A 25867-nucleotide genomic window follows, 5' to 3' on the forward strand; every position below is an offset into this window, starting at 1 on the left:
GCAACCCCATGGACTGCAACACACCAGGCTTCCCTGTTCTTCATTATCTCCCAGAGTCTGCTCAAATTCATGTTCATTGAGTCGGTGATGCTATCTAACCATCTCATCCTCTGCCATCCTTTTCTCCTTTTGCTTTCAATCTTTCCAAGGATCAGGATCTTTTTCAATGAGTTGGCTCTTCACATCTGGTAGCCAAAGTTGGGAAGATCCCCTAGAGAAGGGAATGGCTACCCACTCCAGTATTTTTGCCTGGAGAATTTCATGGACAGAGGAGCCTGGTGGGTTTCAGTCCATGGGGTCGCAAAGAGTCAGAGACAACTGAGTGACTAACACTGTTTGGAACAGCAGTGATTAATTTGAATCCTTGTTTTTTGCCTATTTATTCATTAGGTTTAACAGTCAAACCTCTCTTTCTCTTTACAAAGTTTAAAATTAAAACTAAGCCACCTAAATTAGGGCATGTGAAGATGAAGGATACAATGAAAAGAAACAGGGTGAATTCTCTGGGTAGAAGCTAAGCATATATATATGAGTCTTTCTCCCATTTCCCCTATAAAAGTAATGGCTCTGACAGATCCCAGTGCCAGATTTTTAAAAGGAGAAATGTTTGTTGGCATGTGTTTTCCTGGGAGCCCCTATACAATATAATCAAAAGCCACTGTAGCAGAATGGTTTCTACACATAAAGAGCAACTAAAGCACGAAGGATGCTACTGCTTTAATTTTCCATTTTATTTTTATTTTCCTATTTATTTATTTTGTCTTACAACATTCCTTTATTTATTATATAGGTGCAAAATCTGTTTTATGTACAATAAGTGTACACTATTTGGTCCTACCAAGTAATCTTACCAAGGCATTCTACTGGTAATCTTCCCCCAAAAGACTCAGGTAAAATTAGATATTGTGCAGTTCACTACTACCCAAATCAATAGAGAATTCACTACTGATTTCAGTTTTAGGGTCATACACACAAATCGAAATAGACACACGCAAGGTTAAGGCGATGAAAGTGAGCTGCAAAAAACTACTGGGTTCGGAACTAGGCTGTGTATTTTGCTTGAGTTAGAGTCACATCATGAGCAGCAAATGTGCGGGTCTCAGAGCGCTTTTATTGTAGCACGAGGGCTTCTGAACACCTATGTATCTGCATGGCTGGGGGGCTGGCAGCCTGTGGGACCTTCGAGGCATCACCAGGGGCTCATTTCTTCTCGGCCTCTTCTGTTTGGGGTTCTGTTTTCAGTTTGTAATCAGCCAGGGCGGCTTTGATGGCGTCTTCAGCCAGCATGGACCAGTGCAGTTTCACAGGTGGGAGGCACAGTTCCTTGGCGATATCTGTGTTTTTGATGGTCAAGGCTTCCTCCACCGTCTTCCCCTTTACCCATTCGGTGGCTAACGAGCTGAAGGCAATGGCAGAACCACAGCCAGATGTTTTAAACCTGGTATCCACGATCTTCCCCTTTTCATCCACTTGAATCTGTAATTTCATGACATCACTACAAGCTGAAGCCCCCACCAATCCAGTCTCAACATTTTTAGATGTCTTGTCAAGGGACCCCACGTTTCGGGGATTTTCATAATGATCAACAACCTTCTTGTGATAGAGCCGAGCGGGAGCTGACAGCTCCCGGGCGGGCAGGCGCGGGGCCGGGAGCAGCAGGGCCAACACCGCCCACCTCAGACCGCCGGCTCCAGCCGCCACCATCTCGCGGGCTTGCACCTGCCTCCAATTTATTTTTAATTTGGGCATCAAATTAGGTGCAAAACTTAAAAGCCAGAAAAGAAAATGAATCTTGTTTTAAGGAGTTGAAGCAATTCTCCAGCAGATGGCTCCCTGGGATTGGAAGGGATTGAAGAACCCCAGAAACTACTGAAATAATGACCACAAAATTCAGCAGCTCACAATGTTAAGCTGACTTAGACTTTATAGAATTTCATTACATTTCTTAAAACTTAAGCATTTCTGCCAACTGTTTTCACATTTTTATCATGTAATATTAGATATATACAAGAGAATATAGATCATATTTGTGCTGTTAAACTTAATAATGAAATAAATCCCAGAGAACTCACATTCAGCTAAAAAAAAAACTGGAATATCACTAATACTGTGGCATCTATTTGCATATTCCTCTATCATCTTAACCACCTACTTCCCCTGAATGTCATAAAAAATTACTGAATGATGAATTACTTTGCTGTATACCTGAAACACTGTAAATCAATTATACTTCAATTTTAAAAAACGTTTTGGAAAAACAACAAGAAGCATGTAATGGAGAAAAAAATTACTGAATGTTTCATTTCAGGATCTCTTTTTCCACTCAAAATTATGATTTTAAGTTTCACACATCTAACAAAATACCAGTTGGTAAATTTCACCAATTTATGGTATTCCATTTTGCAAGCATGTCACTATTTATTTGGCCTTATGTGAATAAACTTTTGAGTTATTTAGTTGTTGCCAATTTTTTGCTGGTATGTATAGTACTGTTATGAACATTCATATATGATCTCTAATAGATGTATTCAAAGGTTTCCTTAGGGCATGTTCCTAAAAGTAGATTTGCTCAGTCAAAGGAATGGAAGTGTTCAACATTCTAAATAATGTCTAGATATATTTCCTTAGCTTCACATCCTCACCAACTTTTGTTATTGTCATACTTTTTTTTTAAATCCAGTGTGTATAAAATGGTATGTCACTGTAGAGGTAATTTGCATTTTTGTAATTAAATTATTTCTGAGGTTGTATATTTGATCATAAGTTTGTGTAACTCTGCCTAATCACATTTGCTCCTCCTTCTTTTGGGTAGTCTGTCATTTCCCTATTGATTTTTTGGAGTTCTCACTATTCTAGACACAATCCTTTATCAGTTACATGTATTACAAAATTATATGTATTACAAATACCTACCCTAGTTTTTTGTTTTTGTTTTGGCCACGTGGCTTGTGGGATCTTAGTTCCCCCACCAGAGACTGAGCCCAAACCCACAGCAGTGAAAGACCAGCACCTTAACCACTGGAACACCAGGGAATTCCCAACCTTCCCCAGTTTTAGAAGTTGTACGTTCACTGCCTTTCTAGTTAACTTCTTATAAAAGTTTTCAGTTTCAGCTGAATTAATCAACATTTTCCTTGTGGTGAGCAATTTTTGTGTCGTGACTTTAAAAAATCCTTCTGTACCATTAGTGCAGTGAGATATTCAATAATTTTTCTCAAGTTTTTGAATTTCATGTTTCACATCAGTTTAAGACCATATGGAATCAGTTTCTGTATATCAGGTTATATTCACTCTGATTTAATTTTTTCTATATGGACAACCAATTGTCCCAGAACTTTTATGGGGAAAAAAAAAATGCCTTCCCCACTGCTCTGTAAAACCGTCTCTCTCCTACATCAAGAACCCCTGTAAGAGTGTGTGTGTTTCAAGGCTCTCTATTCTGTTCCACTAGTTATTTTAATTATCCTTGTCCATGACCACCTTGCCTAAATATATAAAGATCTATTAAGAGTTTTATTACCTAATATCTGATAGAGCAAGTGTCTCTCTCCTCTAATCCTTTTCTTTAGCAGTGCACTGACTGGCAATTATTTCCTGAACTCTTGTTCTTCCATACAAATTTTACAAAATCTTAGTCAAGCTGTCACGGATCAGTGAAATGGAAAAGTAAAATAATGAAATCTTATTTTTATTACTTCTATTCCTTCTATTTTCTTTGGGGTTCTTTTGTTTTTATAGCTTAAGGTGGAGGCTGCCTGGGACATTAATTCTCAGACTTTCTTCTTTTATAGTAGAAGCTTTAAAGGCTAAACGTGCTATGCGAAATCATTTCAGTAGTGTCTGACTCTTTGCAACCCCATGGTCTGTAGCCTGCCAGGCTCCTCTGTCCATGGGATTCTCCAGGCAAGAATACTGGAGTGCAGGACTTCCCTGGTGGTCCAGTGGCAAAGACACTGCAAGGGGCCTGTGTTCAATCCCTGGTCAGGGAACTAGATCCCACATGCCGCAATTACGAGTACACATTCCACAGCTAAGAGTCAGGACAGCCAAATAAATAAATAGATTAAAAAAAAAAAAGAATACTGGAGTGAGTTGCCATTTCCTACTCCATAAAGGCTATTTCCCTTTAAATATCCATTTATCTTCATCTTACAAGTTTTGAAACAATATTTCACTAGGATTCACTTTTAAGTACTCTTATTTTATACTATAATGATACATAAATTACTTAGAAGTATTTTTTTTTAATTTTCAAAGGTATGGGACAATTTATCTTTTTATTTTAAATGTCTAAATTAAGCAGACATCAGAGAATTGGCCTGCATGGTATCATTCTTGAAATTTGTCAAGATGGCTTTATGGTCTAGCACATGATCAGTTTCTGTAAATATTTACTGTGTGCTTTAAGGTATTGTGTATTCTCTAATAGTTTGGTACAGTATTTTTTTATGTTGTGCATTTTCTTATTTTATTTTGTTTGAAAGCTTAAGCAAATTGAAACCAACACATTAAAAGGATGATACAGTTGGGCTTATCCCCAAAATACAAAGTTCTTTTAGCATTCAAAAATCAATCAGTATAACTCAGCATATTAACAGAAAAACCATATCATCATCTCAGTATGTACACAAACACAGATTCAGAAAAAGCACTTGATAAAATCCAATATCCATTAATGACCAAAAAAAAAAAAAAGAATAAACAAACAAAAACAGAAGTCTCAGCAAACTAGGAAAAGGCAGAAACTTTCTCAACCTGATAAAAGACATCTATAAAAATCCCACAGCTAACACCATATTTAGTTCCCTTGTATTTATTGTCGTTATTGACATATTTGAATTTGTTCCTCTATGTGTCCCACTTTTTCTGTGCTTTTCCCTCTTGTTGTCTCATTTGCTGTCTGTTGGTACCACACTGTTTGTAATGTCTTCAAACTGATCTTCCTATTCACAAACTCTCTTATTGCATATTTAACCATTTAATTGTCAACAGTTTTCCCCCAACAATTTTATTTTTATTTCTAAATGCTTTATTTGTTCTTTAAAAAAAAACCTGCTGGGTCATTTTTGTCAGTCTCTTATTATTGACAATTTTTGTGATTTCATCTTTTCTTTCTTTTAATCTTTTTATACATGGTTATTTCATGCTCTATTCTGATCATTTTAGTATCTAAGGTCCTGGATAAGGAGTAGGTCAATCAATTATTTGACTTTTCTGCTGACTCTCAGTCATGGCTGTTTGTTTCCTTGACAGTTTAGTGATCTTTTATTATGAGACTACATTTGCTTGATTTTAATCTGTGGGAAAACAATGCATTTCAACTGGGCATGCTCTTCTCCAGCGAAGATTTACCTCTGCTTCTGTAGGGATTCAGGTTGTGACACAAACCTGCAACTGCTTTATTCCCCTCTTAAAGACACAGCCTTAATGTGGGAATTTCAGCCTGGGTTCCTCTTCCTGCTACAAGTTCAGATGTTGACTCCTGGTATTACTATTGTCCTAGAGTGCCTTTCCCTTTCTGATTTGCTTACTCCTTACAGCTCACTTGCTAGGTTTCAGCTCACTTTGGGATGGATCAAGCTAAAAAGTACAATCTTTGAAGATTTTTTCTGATTGCAATCTCATTAATGTACTAAAGTGTGTGTTTTATGCAAGATCTAGTCATTTTGCTATGGCTGGGTCTGTCAGAGTCTTCATCAGAAACTGAAATCCAAACAGTGAGTTTCCAAAAGTATCCATACCATCTACATTTAAAGTAGGTCCAGTAAGCTGAATGAGAGCTTACTGGCTTTTCAAACACCATTTTCAAATTCCAGATTTCACTCATAAGAGCATCTGTAATTTGTAGTGCATTTTTAAATTAGATAAAATCTCAAATGTTACTGCTTATTAAACATTCTGCTTTAAATATTTCTGTTAATTGCTTTAATTCTCTCTTTTTAAAATCCCTCACAGTGATTTTTTTAAACCTCTCATATTAATCTATACAAATTTCTTGAAAACATTTTACTAAAGTTCAAACTTTCCATTAACTCTGTAATAGTGAACATAATCATTAGTAATTTCCTCCATTCTAACTTTCACAATATTTAAAAGGTACATACACGAAAAAATTTTATATCTTGTTTGAGACAAGATAATTCGTGCACTTCAAACACCCCCTTGATAGATATTTTGGATTCAACCCATATTTCATAAAGATGTTTAAATATTTTCTTATTTAATTTAACATTACTTTCTTTAGAGGATTCTGCTCTTGATAATGTCATCTCCTGTATCTGGTTAGCAAGCTAAAAAGATCAGTCCACATAACTAACCTCACATTTACTGGTCAGTACATAAACTCTTTTCAGCCTTGACCCCATATAATTGGTGTTCTCTATTATCTTGTATAAATCCTGCCCCTAATTTAATTGAGTTATCTTAATAGAGAGAGCACTGAAACAAGTTATGTAAGTTCTTAAATCTAGCTTCTATTCATTAAACAACTCACTTTGGATTCAGATGACAGACTCTTATGTATTTCCCTTTGGAAAGTGAGGCTACAGCAATATTGTTCTATTTATCAAGGGTGCTATAAAGAGAAACAGAAAAGCTTTAATATTATTGTATCTATAAATTCTGAGCCATCCAGAACAAAACCTTTCTCCACAGTATTTAGAAAAGAAATATTTACTCTAAGCAAACATATACAAAACTTATGCATAATAATCCACATAGGAACTTGGCACAGGGATGGGAAGCTGCCTGCCAACGTAGGTGACATGGGTTCAATCCCTGGTCCAGGAGGATTCCACATGCAGCAGAGCAACTAAGCCCATGTGCCACAACTTCTGAGCCACATGCTGCAACTACTGAAGCCTGCACACTCTAGGGCCGGTGAGCCACAACTAATGAGTCCCTGTGCCACAACTACTGAAGTCTGCACACCCTAGAGCCAGAAAGCCACAATTACGGAGTCCACATGCTGCAACTACTGAAGCCCATGCACCTAGAGCCTGGCTTCAAGAAGAAGCCACTGCAATGAGCAGCCTGTGCACTGCAAGAAAGAGTAGCTCCCACTCTCTGCAACTAGAGAAAGCCCTCATGCAACAACGAAGACCTAGTGCAACCAAAAATTTTTAAAAATAAAAAAATATCTTTTAAATAATAATCCACATACATTCAAAAGATAAGTCATGGATTGGTTAGGTTGATTATTAATTTTGCAAAAGTATCTAAGAAAGTAGATCTCCCCTTCAAACTTTAAAACATGACTCAACTAATTCAAAATGAGGTTTACAAATTAATTAATGGAAATGTGTTTGTTTTATCATACCTGTGTATCTTTATCTGCTTGAAACCAGAGATTCTGTCTTACTCTTCTTTGTGCCCTACCCACAGGATCAAGCATTGTGCCTTGTACAAAATAAGCCCTCAACATATGGTGATTGAAAAAAATTGAACAGAACTCTAATTCATTATCTTCCTCTTCAAAATAATGCCTTCATAGGACTACAATGTAATTTTTATTAATTTGTATTATGCATACACTTCAAATGAATATGGTATCAACTTTTTAAGGAAAATTCATCTGCACGCTTTTGTCACCCCCAGGTGGCAAATGAGAGTGGCCCATGAGGGGAAATGATCTTTGAACAAATTAACTCCAATAACATTTCTAGGTTCAGATGGTAAAGAATCCACCTGCAAAGCAGGAGACCTGGGTTCAATCCCTGGGTGGGGAAGATCCCCTGGAGGAGGGCATGGCAACCCACTCCAGTATTTTTGCCTGGGGAACCCCATGACAGAGGAGCCTGGCGGGCTACAGTCCATGGGGTAGCAAAGAGTCGGACACACAACTGAGCGACATTCACTTTCACTTTTCCAGATCAGGATCTCCCTCCTCTCTCCTTATCATTTTTTCCCTCCCTTCCACTCTGGCTTCTCAAAGTGGTCTTAAAGAATCAATTAAAGGGCTTCCCTGGTGGTTCAGGTACAGTTAAGAATCCGCCTTGCAATGCAGGGAATGCAGGCTCGATTCCTGGTCAGGGAACTAAGATCCCACCTGCCGCGGGGCAACTAAGCCCTCATGCCACAACTAGAGAGCCAGCGCCCCACGACTACTGCACCCGTGCATTTTAGAGCCTGAGCACTGCAACGAGAAAAGCCCGTGTTCCACGAAAAGCCGTTACACCACAACTAAGACCCAACGCGGCCAAAATAATTAATTAATTATTTTAAAAAAGAATCGTTCATATTGAGTTCCCCATACCTGAGTCCAGGTATCACTATAGATTCCAATAAGAAGAAAATGAAATAATGTTCAACCCCACAATGGAATGCAACAAATCTAAGCAAATGCCTACTAGATTTCTAACAGAAGGTAGTTGGGAGCCACTGCTTTGTTCACATAGAAAATGCTCAACTTCAGATACAAAATAAGCACTGAATTTAAAACAACCACCACCAACAGAGTAAGTCAAGTAGAAAGCACATTAATTAAACAAGATAATGGTCCTAAAACCATACATTCCACTGCCGATTATCACTTACCCAGCACCAGGTACCTACAGCCATCGTGGACACAAGGCAGAAAGTTCTGACCCTGCCCTTAAAGAGGTTTGGAGAATTAAGTTAAGAGCAGAAACTGATGATCAATGGCTGGGAAGACAGATTCACTTCAGGCGTGCATACCAATAAAAAATGAAATAGGATAAGTAAATACTTGAGCTGATTTCCAGCACTTAAAAAAAAATCAGAATATTTCATACAAAATTGGAATTTTCAGCTTATCTTGGAAAAAATCTGAGATCTGGTATCACCAAATTTACATTCTCCTCTGGCAACAATTACAAGCAGAACCCACCTAGATCAGAGGAAGCACGCAGTAGAGGAATGTGCTCTCTACTAGACACATTCACCACTGTCTACTGTCCTGGGCACCTTCCTTTTTGTTCACTTACACTATCTACCTGGCCCCTAACCTACTGGTTGCATACAGAGGATATGAATATTTCATTATAATTATTAATACACAATAGTACATGATCACAACACATAATTTTAATTGATAAATGATATAAAATGTTCATATTTATTAAGCATTTACTCTATGTCACATATGTATTTACTACATACAAGTTCTCATTTTAATCTCATAATAAGAGACAGGAACACCAATTCTACTTTACACAGATAGAAAAACTGAAGTCTAAAGAAATTAAATAGTTTGATCAAGATCATGATGCTTATTCACAATGAAACTAAAACTTAAACTCAGGTATGTTCATTTGAGACCATAATCAGAGTTAATTTTTTGCTAGTCTGTATTATTCCTCAATGAAGGCTGTGTGGTCTGAGAAGCTTCATAAAGAAAAGACGTACAGATGACCAAAACGCACATGAAGAGTTGCTCAACATCACTAATTATTAGAGAAATGCAAATCAAAACTACAATGACATGTCATCTCACACTGGCCAGAACAGCCATCACCAACAAGTCTACAAACAATTAATACTGGAGAGGACATGAAGAAAAGGTAACCCTGTTGTTGGGAAAGTAAGTTGATATGGCCACTATGGAGAACAATATGGAGGTTTCTTAAAAAACTAAAAATAGAGCTACCATATGATCCAGCAATCCCATATCAAGAGAAAACCATAATTCAAGAAGATATACACACCCCAAAGTTCACTGCAGCACTACGTGCAATAGCCAAGACATGGGAGCAACCTAAACGACTATCAACAGATGAATGGATAAAGATGTGGTACATACATACAGTGGAATATTACTCAGCCCTAAAAAATAATGAAATAATGCCATCTGTAGCAACATGGATGGACCTAGAGATTATCATACTAAAGGAAGCAATTCAGAGAAGGACAAATGTCATATGACATCACTTATACCTGGAACCTAAAAAAATGCTACAAATGAAGCTACTTTCCAAACAGAAACAGACTCATAGGCTTAGAAAACAAATTTATGGTTACCAAAGGGGAAAGGTTGAAGGCAGAGATAAATTAGGAGGCTGGAATTGATATATACATACTACCATTTATAAAATAGCCAGTCAACAAGGACCTACCGTATATAGCACAGAGAACTCTACTCCATATTCTGTAATAACTTATATGAGAAAGAATCTAGAAAAGAATAGATACATGAATATGTATAACTACATGACTTTGCTGTAAACCAGAAATTGACATAACATTGTAAATCAATTATACTCCAATATAAAACAGAAAGAAAGATAAGTTTAAGCTGAACAGGTTCTATTTCTCCTTCCTCTCTTCTTTTCACTTCATAGCCCTCTGTTGATGGTGCAGTATCATACTGAATATTATTTGCTATAGGATGTGACAGAATGACCCTATACAGGTGTATTTCTTGTATAGTGAGAACAGTGTGATATTGCCCAAACATGAATCATGACATGCTTTTAACAGAGATGGGATTTCCTCTAAAGAGTGGGATGTACATGGGGTCAATCATGATGGTTGCCTGGTTGTCAACTGCCTAGGGATAGAAGGTGTCTCCTTCATCTTGGAAAGCAGGACAGATAATATTTAAATGGGGTTGGGGATTCCCTACTTGGTGGTAGGCTCTAGAGGAAATCTGCATCTTTGTCTTGGCTCTTCCACATGGCGGGGAGGGATGGGGAAGAGAGAATGAGAAGTTACCCTCTGAATAGGAAGCAAGTCAAGAGATGTGAAACCAGAAAGCATAGCAAGGTGCCTGAAAAACTGTTTCAGAGGTTTGGGTAGTAAATATTAAAAACCTTCTCAGAGCATGGAATGAGTCAAGGGCTGGGAGCCCTGGGAGCTCCTTAGCTAAGGTAAGATCAGAGAGAAATTTGTACCCTGTAATGAACCGTGAACTTTCAGATGTTCAAGCTGGTTTTAGAAAAGGCAGAGGAACCAGAGATCAAATTGCCAACATCCGCTGGATCATCGAAAAAGCAAGAGAGTTCCAAAAAAACATCTATTTCTGCTTTATTGACTATGTCAAAGCCTTTGACTGTGTGGATCACTATAAACTGTGGAAAATTCTTAAAGAGATGGGAATACCAGACCACCTAACCTGTCTCTTGAGAAACCTGTATGCAGGTCAGGAAGCAACAGTTAGAACTGGACATGGAACAACAGACTGGTTCCAAATAGGAAAAGGAGTACGTCAAGGCTGTATATTGTCACCCTGCTTATTTAACTTATATGCAGAGTACATTCTGAGAAAGCTGGGCTGGAAGAAGCACAAGCTGGAATCTAGATTGCCGGAAGAAATATCAATAACCTCAGATATGCAGATGACACCACCCTTATGGCAGAAAGTGAAGAGAAACTAAAAAGCCTCTTGATGAAAGTGAAAGAGGAGAGTGTAAAAGTTGGCTTAAAGCTCAACGTTCAGAAAACGAAGATCATGGTATCTGGTCCCATCACTTCATGGGAAATAGATGGGGAAACAGTGGAAACAGTGTCAGACTTTATTTTTTTGGGCTCCAAAATCACTGCTGATGGTGATTGTAGCCATGAAATTAAAAGACACTTACTCCTTGGAAGGAAGGTTACAGCCACCCTAGATAGCATATTTAAAAGCAGAGAGATTACTTTGCCAACAAAAGTCCGTCTAGTCAAGGCTATGGTTTTTCCAGTGGTCATGTATGGATGTGAGAGTTGGACGGTGTAGAAAGCTGAGTGCCGAAGAATTGATACTTTTGAACTGTGGTGTTGGAGAAGACTCTTGAGAGTCCCTTGGACTGCAAGGAGATCCAACCAGTCCATCCTAAAGGGGATCAGTCCTGGGTGTTCATTGGAAGGACTGATGTTGAAGCTGAAACTCCAATACTTTGGCCACCTCATGCGAAGAGTTGACTCATTGGAAAAGACCCTGGTGCTGGGAAGGATTGGGGGCAGGAGGAGAAGGGGACGACAGAGGATAAGATGGCTGGACGGCATCACTGACTCGATGGACAGGAGTTTGGGTAAACTCAAAAGTTTGAGTTGGTGATGGACAGGGGGGCCTGGCGTGCTGCGATTCATGGGGTTGCAAAGAGTCGTACACGACTGAGTGACTGAACTGAACTGAACTGAATGCATTTTATGTTTCTTTTATTTTCTTAGTTTATTTGCTTTGTGTTCCCTTAGGTTTGAGCTACGTATTTTTTAAATTTCTACTAATCTTAGCTGAAACAAATGAGAGAGTTTTCATCTGTGCTCGAGTTGGAGTATTAACAGGAAACAGGATGCAGAGAGCATGTGAAACAGACCTTGAGAACACCCAGAGGGAGCAGTGAGGGGACCTCTGACCACCTGGAGAATCTCTTTCTCATGATAAAACCATGAAGATTCTTTATAATGTTTAAAAGTGTTTTTTGTTTGTGGGTGTGGGTGTTTGTTTTGGCCACACTATGCCCTTTGCAGGATTTCAGTTCCCTAATGAAGGATTGAACCCACACTCCCTGGACTGCCAGAGAAGTCCTTCTTTATACCATTTTTATAGAAGAAGTTTCCACAGAATGTTTTGTCTGGAGATGTTAAACAATTAAAAGAAGGAACAGTGGCTAAAAGAGAAAAAGTAGGTAAATGTAGGCAGAATCAATGTAAATGTTTTAAGATAAATTTAATATTTCCAAGTGTGAACAATTTTTAAAAGCTTGTAAGACCAGTCAAATCGATGCATTATATTTTCCTTCTAATCTTTTCCTTTGGGGATATGTATTCATTTTAATGATAATAAGTAGTCTGATGCCAAAATAGGTTCATGGTTATGAATATAGCCTGATAAATGCAGTTGGTAATATGCTTACATTATTTCATACATTGTTAAGGTTCATAATTATTCGCACTCTGCTGCAATAAAATTCTCGATGATTATACCAGAAAAAGGATAGTTACATCTAGCCTCATACTGAAAAATCATGCTTTTAAAACTACTTTGATTTTCCACAAACATATAAAATGTCTTTGAAATCTCCACATCCCATTGTGTTTGGGATCCTAAGCTACATGCTTGTTTCAATAACTGCAAAAACCACCACACATGGAAAGCCCTGCTTGGACCACTTCTCACAGGATTGTCAACCCTGGAGTATGAGCCCAGATGGAACACTAAAAACCAACCCTTTTGCCTAGAACTCTGAACAACCTACTCAGGACAGACCTGGCACTATTTCCTATAAATCAGGTATTTGTTAGCCTGAGGCTGAGTACCTGGTTGCTGCCTCTAAAAACTATTCTTAAGAAATAATTCATCTCAATAACGACAAAGTATCTTTTGCATGGTGACATAACTAGGCTTATCATGGTGATAATTTTGAAATGTATAAAAATATCAAATCACTATGTTGTGCACCAGGAACTAACATAATGTTGTCAGTCAATTATACTTTAAAAACAAACTCATAGAAAAAGAGATCAGATTTGTGGTTATCAGAGGCAGGAGATAAGAGGAGGAAAAATTGAAGGAAGGCTGACAAAAGATACAAACTTTCAGTTATAGATAGGTAAGTACTAGGGATGTAATGTGCAACATAATTAATATAATTAACACTGCTGTATGGTATATATGTGGAGAAGGAAATGGCAGCCCACTCCAGTATTCTTGCCTGGAGAATCCCATGGACAGAAGAGCCTGGAGGGCTACAATACATAGGATCACAAAGAGGCGGACACAACTGAAGCAACTTAGTACATGATATATATGAAAGTTTTTAAAAGAGTAAATCCCAAGAGTTCTCATCACAAGGATAAAAACATTTTCTTTTATTTCATATCTACATAAGATGGTGGATGTTCACTAAATTTATTGTGGTAATCATTTCACAGTATATGTAAGTCAAGTCATCATCCTGTACACCTTAAATTTTCACAGTGCTGTGTATCAGTTATATCCCAATAAAACTGGGAGAATAAAAAAGAAAGAATTCACTTAACCAGCAAGCTAAAATTATAGAAATATGCTTGATCATATACCCATAAAATAACTGAATGGTAGTGTGGCATGCGTGATATATAAAGGACAATCCATCACCTCTTACAATGTTTTCCACACTTTTGGATCTCCTACCACTTACTTTTCTGTAAATATCAAAAGAATGATGAGCATATACATATATTTATACATACATACACACAAATCTACACACACAAACACATACACACACGACTCTGAAGCATAAATAGCAATTTTGTATTTCTCTAAGCTAGGGCTAAGTTCTCTCTCCTAACTTCCACAGTCCTTTCTCTATAATTGTTTTGTTGCTGTTGTTGTTTGTTTGCTTTTTGTTTGTTTGTTTATTTGGCTGCACCAGATCTTAGTTACAGCAAGCAGGATTTTCCATGTTCGCTGTAGCATGTGAGATCTCTAGTTGCATGTAGGTTCTAGTTCTCTGACCAGCAATCAAACCCGGATCCCCTGCATTGGGAGTGCAGAGTCTTAGCCACTGAACCACCAGAGAAGCCTCTTGTAATTTTTTTGTGATCCTTTCCCATCTTCTACCTTGTGTATCTGTTATTTATGGATTTATCATAACTCTTCTACTAAAATTTATACAAAATCTACTTATTATTATTATCTGAATCACCAAATACTTAAGTATACACATAAATGAATGAATAAACAAAACCTCTGAATATGTACAAAGCTAAATGCTTTTGTCATCATGAACCATTATATGAAATTTCGTAAGTATCTGAGAGTGAGTTTTACCAAGCAGTGTAACTTTATGATGCTGAGCAACAAAGATAGAAAAAAACTGGGAAGAATCAGTTTTATAATGTTTACTTAACTGTGACTATATCAATAAATAAATGCCCTATGATAAGAAAGCAAACCAAAAAAATTAAGAGTGAATATTAGTTATATTTCTTCAACAGCAGAATTTGTAGCAAAGTTTTATGGTAACATATCATATTATTGTGATTTTAACTATTTCTGAAATACCACTGATTATGTGAACATTAAGAGCAGACATATGTTGACTAATCTGAGTGCTGAGTAATTTACTGTACTAGCTTACAGAGCACACAAGTACTTAAGAACAGAGACCTAGCATAAATGCCAGAGAATGTATGATGATTTCAGGACAACCCAACAAAGTGACTTACCATAACAGGTAATCAACGACTGAAATTGCCTCTGTTACTGAGGCAAAATTAAATCCAAAGTATTTTCAAGAAGAAAAGCCAAAATTTGTATTCATTCTTAACACGATCAGAGTGAAAAGCAGCATGAACCTCCTTAGCCTCATACTACAGTATCACAAGTAACAGTGGACAGTTCAAATCTACAACACTCTACTGGATCTTTAATATTATACCCACATAATAGCTTCCAAAAATAAGTCACATAAACCTGGCTTCATAAACGTGGCCTTGAAATGAGATCTTTGACTCCTCTTTGATTTTCTCATTCATCCATTCTAGCTGCTTTCTGAATTGAAAAGTTATTTGAGGACTGAGAAAATAATAAGAAAATATTCTCTGAAAAGAAGTGCATACTGGAAAGGCCAAAAAAATTGATTTTGTGAATTACAGTGCAGGTGAAGAGCAAACATTTCTCTCATAAAAATTACATGAGCTCTTAAGAATCCTCAATGGAGCTATTAAAGAAAAATATCTCTGAGGTTTCTCCACAATGCTGCTTAAAGAATGCATTTCCCCATTCATTTCTGATTTACCAGTAAAAGAAAGAAACTAAGCGTCTTGATTTCAGTACCAATTATGAGGTCCCACACTGCCGAAAGATATGTCATCTGAACAAAGGCATGCTTTTCAAACATGACTTTCTCCTGAAATTCCTATGTTATTGAAATTCCTATGTTATTATAGAGAGAATCCTAGGACGAGGCATAACTGAGAATTCCAGATAAGAAAGGAGAGAGAATATCACTATCACTTCAGCAGAGGAAATTAAGAGGTGCCACAAATATATACATATATATAGGAAATGCCCTCAGAGGACTGTGGAGAAAACATCCATGAAATTAAACACATACACACACAGATGTGCACACACAACTATTCATGCACGGAGGAAAATGGATTGTCACTGAAATAGATCAAACAACAAGTGACAGAGCAATGACAGCCTTCTGCCCCACGTGCTGCTTTGCTGGGAAAAAACGTCAAAAATACAATCTTTCAAAACCTAAATATAAGGACAGTCAAAATGGTCTTTGAAAAACAAGGGAAAAGCTGTCAGAAAAGAGACAATTGAAGTTAAATGATATATTTGGTCTCATTTTTTAATCAAGATATTAAAAAATTAAACATAGTTTTCCTATTGGAAACTAGAATTAAAAACCTCTTTATATATATTTTTAAAGTAACATGTCATATGTTTACATATAACATGCATCATACATACAAAGGGGGGAATAATTCCCCTGCACATCAATTACTATGCTGCTGCTGCTGCTGCTAAGTCGCTTCAGTCGTGTCCGACTCTGTGCGACCCCATAGATGGCAGCCCACCAGGCTCTCCCATCCCTGGGATTCTCCAGGCAAGAACACTGGAGTGGGATGTCATTTCCTTCTCCAATGCATGAAAGTGAAAAGTGAAAGCGAAGACACTCAGTCGTGTCCAACTCTTAGCGACCCTATGGACTGCAGCCTACCAGGCTCCTCCATCCAAGGGATTTTCCAGGCAAGAGTACTGGAGTGGGTTGCCATTGCCTTCTCCATCAATTACTATGAGTTTGTTCTATAAACTCTGTAATAAACAGGCGTGTTGAAACAGATAAGGAAATGGGAATTGTCTGGAATAAGGGCATAGGACTTTACAGTCCCAATACTCAGTCTATTATACCTATAGAAAGACAGTAAATAGGACCAGTCAAATCAAGAATTCACATTCTCTAGATCAAAGACACTGGAGTTTCTTCTCTTGCAGAAAAGCAATAAGCTAACAGGCTCATCTTGGGAGAGTCCAAGCAAATTCACCCTGTTCCCAAGTCTGTCCGGTCAGCACCATGGGGAGCACCAAGCAGTTTCCCATTTCCCACTAGCTGGAAAGCCCAGATATTGGCTTCTAGACATTATGGGAGGAAGTGCTGGGGATGTGAGGAAGGACTACCAAAACCTTAATCACAACATCTGAGAAACCTTCGTTTTTATTCTTTTATTTCCCACATGTTCTTAAAACCTAGTACCTGGTATGAATAATAGTATTGAACTATTAAAGCCACAATCTTCCACCCTACAGAACTATTGTTACAGTTTTACAGTACAGATGAATTTCCATCTTCTGTGGAAATATAGGAAAGGCCAAAATAAGTTTTCCAGTAGTCATGTACAGTTGTGAGAGTTGAACCATGAAGAAGGCTGAGCATCAAAGAATTGATGCTTTTGAACTGTGGTGTTGGTGAAGACTTTTGAGAGTCCCGAGGACAGAAGGAAGATCAAACCAGTCAATCCTAAAGGAAATCAACCCTGAATATTCATTGCTGTAGCTGAAGCTCCAATACTTTGGTCACCTGATGCAAAGAGCCGACTCATTGTCAGCTAGGAAAGACCCTGATGCTAGGAAAGATTGAGGGCAGGAAGAGAAGAGGGCAACAGAGGATGAGATGGTTGGATGGCATCATTGACTCAATGGACATGAGTCTGAGCAAACTCTGGGACACAGTGAAGGACAGGGAGGTCTGGCGTGCTGCAGTCCATGGGGTCGCAATGAGTCAGACATGGCTAAGTGACTGAACAACAACAAAATAAGTTTGATTTGTTTGGATATCCTCAGTCGGATTTCTAAAATACATAAAGTAGAATTTCTTCTGGTAAGAAATATTGAAATTTCTACTTCATTTGATATTAGTCTCAAAATATTTTAAAAACAGCTAACCCAAATGAAAATATTCCAAGTAGGTTTTCATCAGCAATCAGAAATTTTAAGCTGCCATTTTGGAGCAGAGAAAGACATTAATATTTAACCAAAAAATGGTATCAACCTAAACAGAGATCCGTGTTCAAAAATTAGGTTATGTATATATATATATGTGCATATATATATGTATATGTGTGTGTGTGTGTATATATATATATATACATTTATACTATGTATGTTGAGTTGCTTCAGTCGTGAACTCTTTGCGACCCTATGGACTATAGCCCTCCAGGCTCCTCGGTCTGTGGGATTATCCAGGCAAGAAAACTGGAGTTGGTTGGTGTGCCCTCCTCCAGGGGATCTTCCTGACCCAGGGATCGAATCTGCCTCTCTTAAGTCTCCTGCATTAGCAAGGGCGTTCTTTACCACTAGCACCACCTGGGAAGTTTTGCTATTATCCAATTTTGAATTAAAAGTTAGAACACTTTGTTATGTTTAAATTCCAAAGATGCTGAATACAGCCCTAGTAGAATTATGCCTGAGATAAGTATAATGCATTTTTTATCATCCTGAAAGCATTTATTTCCTTAAAAATTACAGAGAAGTAAAGATAAACCATTATCCTTCAAAACTCAAACTGCATTTTTGCTGACAAGGTAAAAGACTTATTGAAATAGGCACAGGGCACTATGCACTTAAAAAAGCAGGTTTTCTTCAATGCTTGAGAAATGTAAAACACACCAAACTTTCCCACTCTACCAGTGCATACCTCCCAAGGCGGTGTTCTGCCTTCAGAGCCAACTGGAAAACTCCTCAGAAGCAGACCTGCTATTACAAGTTGAATTGTGCACCTGCCCCCACACCTCCCCACCCCACCATGGTGTGAAAAATATGTTTAAGTCCTCATCCAAACACTTGTGAATATGATCTTATTGGGAAATAGTGTACCGGCAGATGTAATCAAGTTGAGATGTAGTTAGTAGGGTGAGTCCTAACCCAATGGCTGATGTCCTTATAAGACAGGGAAATCTGGCCACAGAAACATAAAGGAAGGAGATGTGGAGAAGGAGGCAGAAGCTGTAGTTCTGCTGCCACAAGCCAGGGAATGCCCGAGGGACCAGAAGCTGGAAGAGGCAAGGATGACCCTCATCCAGAGGCTTTGGAGGGAGCACAGCCCTGCCTACACCTTGATTTCAGGCTACAAGGCTCCAAAACTGCAAAAGAACAATGTCTGTTGTTTAAATCACCCAGTTTGAGGTACTCTGTTACAGCGGTCCTACAAAACGATACACACCCTTGGTCATCACGTTATCGTGATGCAAAGGAAAAGACAAGACAGGGTACCAAGCAGAAATGAATTTTATGTTCACCTGGGCCATGACTATCCCTTAAAGGGTAAACATTCATACATTTCTTCGGAATTTTTTGCTTCGTGGGTATATGGTGTCTAAAAGGGGCAGGTCTCTCGTTGTATCTCATTGAGATAAATACCCCATTCTCTGGGGAAATGTTCGTGTCCCCACGTGGGAAGGGAGGTATTCAAATAACTATATAGAGACTTTTTAATAACATAATTAAATAAACACACACATTAAACTGGAGAATTGTCTGTCACTTATCAACACATCACAGAGATTCAGATTTGAAAGGTAGACAACTTCACCTCACATGATCCTGTTCTAGGTAAAAATAAACTATCCTCCCCCGGGTCCATTGCTATGGAAAAATTAAAATAACTTCACCCAGTCAGAGCCTCAAGCTGCACTTACATTCCTGGACAAGGTGGAAAAGCATGCATTGAAAATAGAGGCCTCCAGGCATCTATCGATTTATCAATTTAAATAAGTATAGTCACTTCTGCTTTCGGAGGGTTTGACAGACCAGCATAAAACTAATTACGACATTATTAACGCATACTAATTAAATATAAAAATTGTACTCCCTGGTACTTAGGAGAAAAGGTGTGCTTATTCAAAATCTTGTCTTAAGCCCAACAGTGTAGCAGAAAGAATATTTTTAAGCCAAAAACATCTTTCAAAGCCTTGACAAGGATCATAGCTTAGATAAAAACTGACAAAATATATTCTCAAAAAGAAGCTGGAACTGAATCGTGTAGAAGAAAAGCACTAAAACTCCAGGACATCTTAGGCAAGTTAAGAAAATTCTCACACATCTCAATACAACTTCCATCATCAACTAAATTTAGAAAATTATTGCAGTTTCACAAGTATGGATTATTCACAAATCCAATTTTTTTCCTCTGATTCAATGAGCCCTGCCGGGAAAGCTGTCATCTGTAACTCCGGTTAATTTGGGGAAAACTGGTCTTTCCAGATGGCATCAAGGAGGGCAGACAGCTAATACGAGTCTACATTCCAAGTTCTTATCTTAATGTGGAGAGCAAGAGCTGTTAGCCTCTGAGCTTGCTTTGATCCATTTCTTAAACCAGCACTCCATGGAATTCACATTCCTCCTAAAATGTCATGTTTCTCTGCCAGAAAACTACCAGTATTACCCTGAAAGTCTGCAATACAGCCTGCTGAAAACCTGGCTGAACCACCTTCCCTGCTACAGAGTAGACAAAATATAAAATAACAGCACACCCTATGTCTTCAATGCTTCAAACCCATGGCTAATTTAGTGCCCAAGAGCTTACCTATATCCAAGATTAGTTTACAAATCACTGGGCATTTTTCAATCTAGCCAGGAGCTGTTCACCTGCTAAAGTGCTGATTAATTACACGACCTTTCGTTATATGTCCAGTTTTCTCATTCGTGGATGTGCAGCTGTATCCCAAGCATATTTTTCATGCTCAAAGCCAATGTCTTGGAAAGTAAAATTTGGCATGAATTTCTCAGCCTTAAGAGGTGGGAAGACTGCCCTTCTCCAAAAAGTGGAACATCTAACCAGAGATATAATTAAGGGAGAATGACCCAGCATTAACCACCAGAGCACTGTTACAAAAATACAATCCACATTAAAATTTTTGCCCAAGAAAATCCAGTGGGGAAACTCAAGTTTTCCATTTAAACCAGTTTTTTCAACTCAGCCTGCACACAGAAATCATCTCAAGAAACTCTTGGAAATGTTGATGCCAGATCTCATCCCAGCTGAATCAGAATCACTGGGAGAAGGACTCGGGTATTAGAATCCTTTAAAAACTCCCCAAGGTGATTCTCACGTTCAACCATAATTGTGAGTTACTGATGGAAAGCAGGGGTCAGTGAGTTTTTTCAGTCAAGGGCCATCCCATAAATATTTTGGGTTTTGTGGGCAGTTAGTCTCTGTCACAACTTCTCAGCTCTGCCACACTGGCACATAAATAACCACAGACAACACACAAATGAACAAATGTGGCTGCATTCCAACACAGCTATAATTAGGAGCACTGAAATTTCGATTTTATAAAAACTTTTACATCTCACGAAATACTATTCTTCATTTGACTTTTTTTTTCCCAATCATTTGAAAATGTAAAGATCAATCTGAGCTTGTCATACAAAAATAGATGTCAGCCTGGATTTGGCCGGGCCACAGTCTACTGACCCCTCACCAACACTACAGACTGAACACACTTCTCCTTGATCTTTTCTCAAAAACAACATTTGCTCAGTGACTCACTGTATCTGTCCTAGAAAAGATCCCCTTCAAAGCATTGATACCTTCAGATTCAAGTTGGTCCAGGCCATAGGAGGCAGCTGTGTTAACATAGCTAAAGGATGGAGCCGCAGTTCTTCTTTCAGAAGCTGCCTCAGGATCAGCAAGCGCTGGGGAAGTGCTGGGTGCCTCCTCCGTTATTCCAGGGGGCGTCACTGGAGAACCCAAAATTGGTGTGAATAGCTCCTCATTCGGCCCCGTGACTGTGTCCATTAGGTCTGCCGAACACAAGAGATATGACTTGACCAAAGATGATCCGAATGAGAAATATTTAAATATAAATATTTAAATATTTAAAATTTTAATATAAATATTTAAATATATGCTTTTACTCTTTAAGCAAGAAATGACTAATGAAACCAGTATCTCATATACAGTAGGTTTGGCACTTAGACCAGTTCCATCTCCCACACTGCATCAATTCAGTTACCCAAGGCAAATACTTATCTTCCAGGAAAAATACACTACCTCAAATAAGAACTCTGGTTTCAAATTTTAATCTCCCATTTATTCTATTGACAATATTATGGATTTTATAGGATTTTATATAACCTACTGGGGTTTCCCTGGTGACTTAGTGGTAAAGAATTCATCTGCCAAGCAGGAGACACGGGTTTGATCTTTGGGTCGGGAAGATTCCCTACAGAAGGAAAGGGCAACCCACTCCGGTATTCTTGCCTGGGAAATCCTACGGACAGAGGAGCCTGGTAGGCTACGGTCCATAGGGTCCCAAAAGAGTCGAACACAAGTTAGTGGCTAAACAACAACAATATAACCTATTACTAAAGATGGAACATTTAACAAAATTTATTTAAATATACACCAAAGATGACTTTGGTGACGTAAAGAACCTGCCTGCCAATGCAAAAGTCATAAGACATAGGTTCAATCCCTGGGTTGGGAAGATTCCCTGGAGGAGGGCATGGCAACCCACTCCAGTATTCTTGCCTGGAGAATCATAAGCACAGAGAAGCCTGGCTGGCTACAGTCCACGGGGTCACAGAGAGTTGGACACAACTGAAGCGAGTTAGCATGAGAAGATCACTTTCAAAAGTCAAGTCAAAGAGTAAAAGTTTAGATCTGTGTCTGGAATATGCTCAATTTTAAAGCAGCCAAATTAGCCCCAGGTATCCCCAAACCCAGAAGCTCTAGAAGAGCAGCATTTTTCCAAGCTTGGTTGATCATCATAATCTTTTGAGGTAATTTTGAAATGTTGATTTTCATGCTTTCTGCATATCCCAACTTAACTTAATCAGAACCTCCTTGGTGATGAAGCCTGAGAAACCATTTGTGAAAGCTTCCAGGATATGGGTCCACAGATTAGCATATACATTGCTGTTGGCAGTATAAATGGAAGCAATCATTTTGGAAAGCAGTTAGGCATTGCCTCCTAAAGTCAAATATTCATATGCCCTATTCCCACATATATACACAAGAGAATCTCCTACACACATGCAATGGAGAGTATGTAAAAGAATATTCACGGCAGCCGTGTTCACAATAGCCAAACCTGTAAACGACCCAAATGCAAATCACTAGAAAAGACTGGGTGAAGATGGAGTAAATAAACTGTGATATATTTTCATAGAGCAATATTACAAGCAGTCAAACCAAAAGAACCACAGTAAATAAATAGTAGCCATAGAAGAGAAAGTAAAAAAAAAGTTGTCCCCAAAAGGCTATCCACAGCACAATACTGTTTCTATAAAGTAAAAAACTAAAACTTTTAAATGTATATTATCAGGAGTACATCCAGACACAATGAAACAAAAAGGAAGCCAAGGAAATGAAGATCCAGGCTAATGGTTAACAGAGGAGGAAGGGATTTAGACGGGAAGGACCATGGGGTTACCTGTAAGTTACTAACAAGATCCTACGGGTTTTGTGGGGAGAGAAGCAGGTATGCAGGATCAGAAGGTATTTATTACACCGTCAAAGATAACTCAGGTAATAAATAAAAGTAGGATTTACTGGGCTGGCCAAAAAGTTTGCTCGGGTTTTTAGAAGATGTCATGGAAAAACCCAAACAAATTTTTTTGCCAATCTAATACTTAGGCCAATGATGAAACAGAGACATGAAGCCCAAAAATAAATAACTAAATAATAATAATAATAATAATTTTTGTAATTCTCAGGTGATTCTGATGATCACTCAGATTCAAAAACCTCACTGTCCTTAAGATCTCAGAGTATCTGAGGGTCTCCTACATAGTAATAGAAAGTTCTCTGTATACATTTGTTAAAACCCTGAAAATAACCTATAAGACAGGTAGGCATTATTTAAAGATGAACAAACCAAGGCTTGGAGACATTAAGAAACTTTCTTGAAGCCACAATACTAGTGAGGGCCAATGCTGGGATACAAACCCAGGTCTTTTCTGGTTTCATACCCCAGGTTCTTGCTGGTTTCACCCCCAGGCCATTTGCCTCACTCATTGTATTCCTTATCAACTCAGAAAAGATCCACCCCCAAAACGCTGAGTTCAATTCCCTCTGTTACAGACCTTCCACAGCAGGAGTAACTTTGAAAGAGACAGGGATGGGTGTCGTTGAAACCACAGTGGCCAGAGGCTCCCATCTTCTCGACAGCTGAGTAACAGGAGGAGCACCCTCTGTGGCAGAGGGCAACTCCCTCCCTCCCTTGGTCTCCTCCTCGCCTCTGGTGACCTCGAGGGTAGAAACCTGCTGTTCCTGCGTCACCAAAGATACAGTGGCTTCTGCTGCTTGAACAGCTGTTGTCATTTCTTGAGTGATGATGTCTTAAAAGGCAAGAAACAACATTTTTAAACAGACTAAATCCCTATACCTAAAAAAGTCACTATATAATTAATAATTTAAAGAAAAGCAGACTGTCATTTCAGGGAATGAGAAGCAAGAAGGGATGGCTCAGAAATGAACTGCCAGTAAATAAAATTTTTCAGTGTTGCTGTTTTCAGGAGTAGTGAATCAATCTAGTAAGTGGTGAACCAATCTAAGACAGAGATAAAGACAATAATACAAAACACATAAAATAAAATTTAAAACAAGAAATCAACAGTTAAGTTTCCCCTTATGAATATCAACATAATCAGTTTATTTGGAAACATTATACAGAACTAAGTTCAAAAATTCTCAGAAGCATTTATATATATTAATATTCACAGGTGCATCCCTGAAGGGGACAGGAAGATGGCATTTTGAATTAAAGGAATACTAGTTACAATAACTAATGTTTAGTGAGTTTCTATTATGTGCCATACACACATACTGCTAAGCACATGATGAGCATTATCTTATCCTTCCATATGTAAGGGGAGGAACGTACTAATATCATTCCATGGAAGCCAGATATCATAGTGGCCAAGAGCACAGGCTCCAGATCCAATCCGCCTGAGTATCAATTCAGATTCAGCCATCTTCTATCTATGTGACTCTGAATGAATTACTTAATGTTTCTGGACCTTGAGCTTCCTTAAGTTGTAAAATGGAAATAATAATAGTATCTACCCCAGAGTTTTTAAAAAATTAAATTAGATAACACGTGTAAAACACTTAGTACACACCCAGTGCTTGGTAAGTATTCAATAAATGTCAGCTAGTATTACTTCATTTTACAAATGAGTTAGGTGTAGAGAAGCTAAGGAACCTGACTAAGTTTACATAGTTAGCCCTCTTAACCACTGTGCTAACTGCACTTATCCCTCAACAGATGAATGGATAAACAAGATAAGACACACACACACACACACACACACACACACACACAGAGGACATTATTCAGCCATGAGAAAGGAAATCTTGCCATTGCCCAAGGAATAACTTAGAGTAGCCTGTGTAGAAGATCTGCATTTGCTTTTCAACATGAAAAAGAATGAAATACACCTGTGGGGTAAGATGTATCTATCACAGGTCCACTTTCTTTACAACATTATAATCCCCCCAAATACATTATTAAAGACTATTTATAGTTATTTAGATTATAGACTATTTATAAGGGTTAATATTTGTCCCCTTCTTAGGGAGAGGTTATGTTGGAAATTTCAAATACTGAGCCACTGCTGCTGCTGCTGCTGCTAAGTCGCTTCAGTCGTGTCCGACTCTGTGCGACCCCATAGACGGCAGCCTACCAGGCTCCGCCATCCCTGGGATTCTCCAGGCAAGAATACTGGAGTGGGTTGCCATTTCCTTCTCCAGTGCATGAAAGGGAAAAGTGAAAGTGAAGTCGCTCAGTCGTGTCCGACTCTTAGCGACCATGGACGGTAGCCTACCAGGCTCCTCCATCCATGGGATTTTCCAGGCAAGAGTACTGGAGTGGGGTGCCATTGCCTTCTCCGACTGAGCCACTAGGAAAACATAATTTCTATAAGACTTTATCCTCTCTCTTTTTTAAACAGTGATTCTAGGTACTCAGCATATTACCA

The 25867-nt window shown here is 38.4% G+C and overlaps 1 protein-coding gene and 1 pseudogene across 3 annotated transcripts in view; both read right to left on the bottom strand.

Annotated features, from left to right (window-relative positions):
- The window catches only part of ARMH4 (armadillo like helical domain containing 4), a 138504-nt gene that overhangs the window by 99116 nt on the left and 13521 nt on the right, over positions 1-25867 (bottom strand). For both annotated transcript variants that reach the window (XM_081509590.1, XM_081509588.1), the window contains exons 3-4: positions 23972-24226; positions 21473-21685 (exon numbers count right to left, since the gene is read on the bottom strand). In XM_081509590.1, coding sequence (XP_081365716.1) covers positions 21473-21685; positions 23972-24226 — 468 coding nt within the window. The remainder of the gene's footprint in view (positions 1-21472; positions 21686-23971; positions 24227-25867) is intronic.
- On the bottom strand, positions 734-4479 carry LOC145513391 (iron-sulfur cluster assembly enzyme ISCU pseudogene; annotated as a pseudogene). The gene has a single exon (XR_014059355.1). The product of XR_014059355.1 is annotated as an iron-sulfur cluster assembly enzyme ISCU pseudogene (transcript).

The sequence above is a fragment of the Giraffa tippelskirchi genome, chromosome 7 (genome assembly GCF_054371585.1).
Source record: "Giraffa tippelskirchi isolate mGirTip1 chromosome 7, T2T-mGirTip1v1.2.pri, whole genome shotgun sequence".
NCBI classification, from domain to species: Eukaryota; Metazoa; Chordata; class Mammalia; order Artiodactyla; family Giraffidae; genus Giraffa; species Giraffa tippelskirchi.